At 47.9% G+C, this 3499-nt stretch overlaps 1 protein-coding gene across 1 annotated transcript; it reads left to right on the top strand.

Moving 5' to 3' along the window:
• LOC127902252 (uncharacterized) lies at positions 1-1022 on the top strand. Its single transcript, XM_052441094.1, has 2 exons — positions 1-846; positions 888-1022. Exons 1-2 carry the CDS (start codon positions 1-3, stop codon positions 1020-1022), a joined length of 981 nt encoding a protein of 326 aa, XP_052297054.1.
• Positions 1023-3499: the final 2477 nt, after the last annotated feature.

Genomic DNA, 3499 nt, shown 5'->3' on the forward strand with positions numbered 1-3499 from the left:
ATGGATAACAAGATCCTCAGTGCGCTGACCAGAAAGCGTGGTCAGGCTCCGAGCAGCTCCAGCAACCCTCCTCCGCCCCCGAAGAAAATCAGTGCTGACCCTTGTACGGCTTTCGCTCCTGCTCTGCCCTCACCTCCACCTCGTAAGAGTGTCGGGGAGAAAACAACTGACAAGCGTTCTGAGGTCAGCTCACGCTCTGGGGACCGATCCTCCCCTCTTCCGGTCCGTGATCAGGGTGATTACCTGACCCCGTATCAGAGGGACTATGGGAAATCAGTGGGACCTAAGATGGTCCAGGACATTGAGAGCATGAATCTTAATGAACTAGCTGGTTCTGTCCAAAGGGTCTCCTTCAAGTTGGCCACCATAGTATCTTGTTACAAGAATTGGATCATGCGCCAGGAGAGGAAGCTCCAAGCTGAGAACCAGGATTTGAAGAAGAAGGCTGAGTTTGCTGATCGCACGAAGGAGAAGCTGGCCGAGCTGAACAAGCTGGTTGCGGAGCTAGAGGAGAAGGTTGCAGTTGCTGAGTCCACTTCCTCCAAACTGGAGGGCGAGTTGGGCGACCTGAAGTCTGATCTTCAGGCTACCCAGAGTGAAAGAGACACTTTGAAGACCGCCCTTGAGGGGGAAATCAGATCCCTGAGTGAGCAGCTGGCGGAGGCGAAAGGCAAATCTGCTGACGTGGATGATCGGCTGGATGCCGAGTACGACTCTGGGGTTGCTTTCAGCTACAAATGCATTATGTCCGTGCTTAAGGAAGAATATCCCGAACTGGACATGAGCAAGCTAGAGGCTGGGGTGGAGAGGTACATGCTGAGGCCGGCCAAGGAGATAAGGAGCAGGGTGAGTAGGATCAGGTGGAGGCTCCTTTGGATAAGGTGCAGGAGGGAGAAGCTGGGCAGCGAGTTTTTGAAGTGGGACAGGGGTCCGCGTCTCCTCCTCCCGGTATTGTTGATCTTTCACCTCCCGAGTTAGCTGACCCTTCATCTGTTGAGGCCGTTGACCCTCCTAATCCTTAGGTCTATTTTTGTAAAGACTCTAGATTTTCATTTGCTTTGTAAACGTTTATAAAAAATTTTTTTAAATGCTCTCTATTGGCTTTCTTGTCTGGTTTTGCTTACGGGTTGCTTCTGCGAAATAACTTGACAATTTATCTGATTTTGCCTGTTGGTTCATTAGTGCATCGAGCGGGAATAGACATCCATTTGCCTTAGTAAAATTTTTGCAAAATTGCCTGCTGGTCTTCGGTGACCGATCAGGAGCAGACACTTATTTGCCTTAGTAAAATTTTTATAAATTTAGCTGCTGGTCTTTCGTTGCCCGAGCAGAAACAGGCACTTTCTTGCCTTAGTAGAATTTTCGTAGGATTAGCTACTGGTCTTTTGTTGACCGAGCAGAAGCAGACACTTTCTTGCCTTAGTAGAATTTTCGTAGGATTAGCTGCTGGTCTTTTGTTGACCGAGCAGAAGCCGGCACTTTCTTGCCTTAGTAGAATTTTCGTAGGATTAGCTGCTGGTCTTTTGTTGACCGAGCAGAAGCATGCACTTTCTTGCCTTAGTAAACATTTAATGGGCTTGCTAGCAGAAGGGTTCCATACTGAATTCATCTTTATTGAATTTCGAATGCGTTACAGAAATGTGGAATATATGTGTGTCACAAATCACCGTGCTCATAACAGAAATAACTTATCAAAATGAAAACTAGTAGAGCACTTTGCTTACTGGAAGTACTTTTTCAAGTGCTCGGCGTTCCACGACCTCTTCACCTCTTGTCCGTCTGGATACGCCAGCTTGTAGGCTCTTGGTCCAGTTGCTCATATCACCCTATATGGGCCTTCCCATTTCGGACCAAGAGCTCCATGGTTGGGATCCCTGGTGTTTTGGTTCACCTTCCTGAGCACCCAATCTTCTGCTCGGAACTGCCTTACGCGTACGTTCTTATTGTAATAACGCGTGACCCTTTGCTGACATTAGGCCACTTTATGCGAAGGCCCTTCCCTTTTCTCCTCCAGCAGGTCCAGGTTCAAACAGATCTGCTCGCCATTTTGCTCCTCATTGAAGTATTCCGTCCGATGTGTTCCTACTCCAATTTCTGCTAGGACCACCGCCTCATGACCAAAAGCTAAGGCAAATGGGGTTTCCCCTGTAGCAGTTTTGTGAGTTGTCCGGTAAGCCCACAGTACCCCTGGTAGCTCGTCAACCCAAGCTCCTTTCTTCTCTCCCAGTCTAGCCTTCAGGAGTTTCTTTACCACTTTGTTGGCTGCTTCCACTTGTCCGTTTGCCTGGGGATGTGCGGGGGTACAGAACTTCAGGTCTACCCCTAGGTTCCAGCAAAACTCTCTGAAGTTGTTGTTGTCAAATTGCCTCCCATTATCGGTGATGATGGTATAAGGAATTCCGTATCTGCAGATGATATTCTTCCAGATAAAATTCGTTGTCTTTCTCTCCGTGATTTGGCTAAGGACCCCCACTTCTATCCACTTGGTGAAGTAGTGTACTGCTACAATTGCATGGGTTGCCGCTCCTCGGCCTTTCGGTAACGGACCAATCATGTCGATTCCCCATTGAGCAAAAGGCCATGGGGATGTCATAGTGGTCAGCTTTTCTAGGGGTTGTGTAGGAACCTCAGAGAAGCTTTGGCATGTTTTACAGTTTTTTGCCATCTTTTTTGCATCCTGGTGCATGGTTGGCCAGAAGTATCCATGCCGGAGTGCCTTGAAGGCTAAAGTTCTTACTCCCGAATGATTTCCGCATATCCCTTCATGAATCTCCCTTAATACATATTCTGCCTCCTCCTTGTCCAGACATCTCAAAAGGGGCAAAGTGAATCCTCGGCGGTAGAGTACCCCATCGAGTAGTGTGTACCTCGCCGCTCGGCATTTTAGCTTTCTTGCTTGCCTTTTGTCCTCTGGTAAAACGCCATCGCAGATGTATGCAAGAATCGGATCCATCCAGGATTCTTCAGTGCTTACTCTCATTACCTCTACTTCCTCTCCTATACTCGGTGAGGTTCTCACCTCTAGTGGAACTGATTTAGGTAATTTGGGATCTACAGTTGCGGCCATCCTAGCCAACATGTCAGCTCGGTAATTTTCATTCCGGGATATCTGCTTCACCTCTACCTCATTGAAGAGTTCAACCATCTGTTTCGCCTTCTTCAAATAAAGTCCTAATTTCTCTTCCCTTACTTGGAATTGATCGCTGAGCTGGTTACATACTAGCTGGGAATCTGCTCGGATTTCTACCCTTTCTACTCGTAGTGCATGTGCAAGACCGAGCCCAGTAATGAAGGCCTCATATTCAGCTTGGTTATTTGTAAGCTGGAATTCGAACTTTACAGCGTAGGATACCTCGACACCTTCTGGGCTTCGTATTATAATTCCTGCCCCGGATCCCTATTCACTACGTGACCCATCAACCATTACCAGCCATATCCCCTTTGAATCCTCATGTTCTGCTGGTTGTTCCTCTTGGACCTCTTCCCCTGGTTCAACACG

Source organism: Citrus sinensis, chromosome 5 (genome assembly GCF_022201045.2).
Source record: "Citrus sinensis cultivar Valencia sweet orange chromosome 5, DVS_A1.0, whole genome shotgun sequence".
Lineage (NCBI taxonomy): Eukaryota > Viridiplantae > Streptophyta > Magnoliopsida > Sapindales > Rutaceae > Citrus > Citrus sinensis.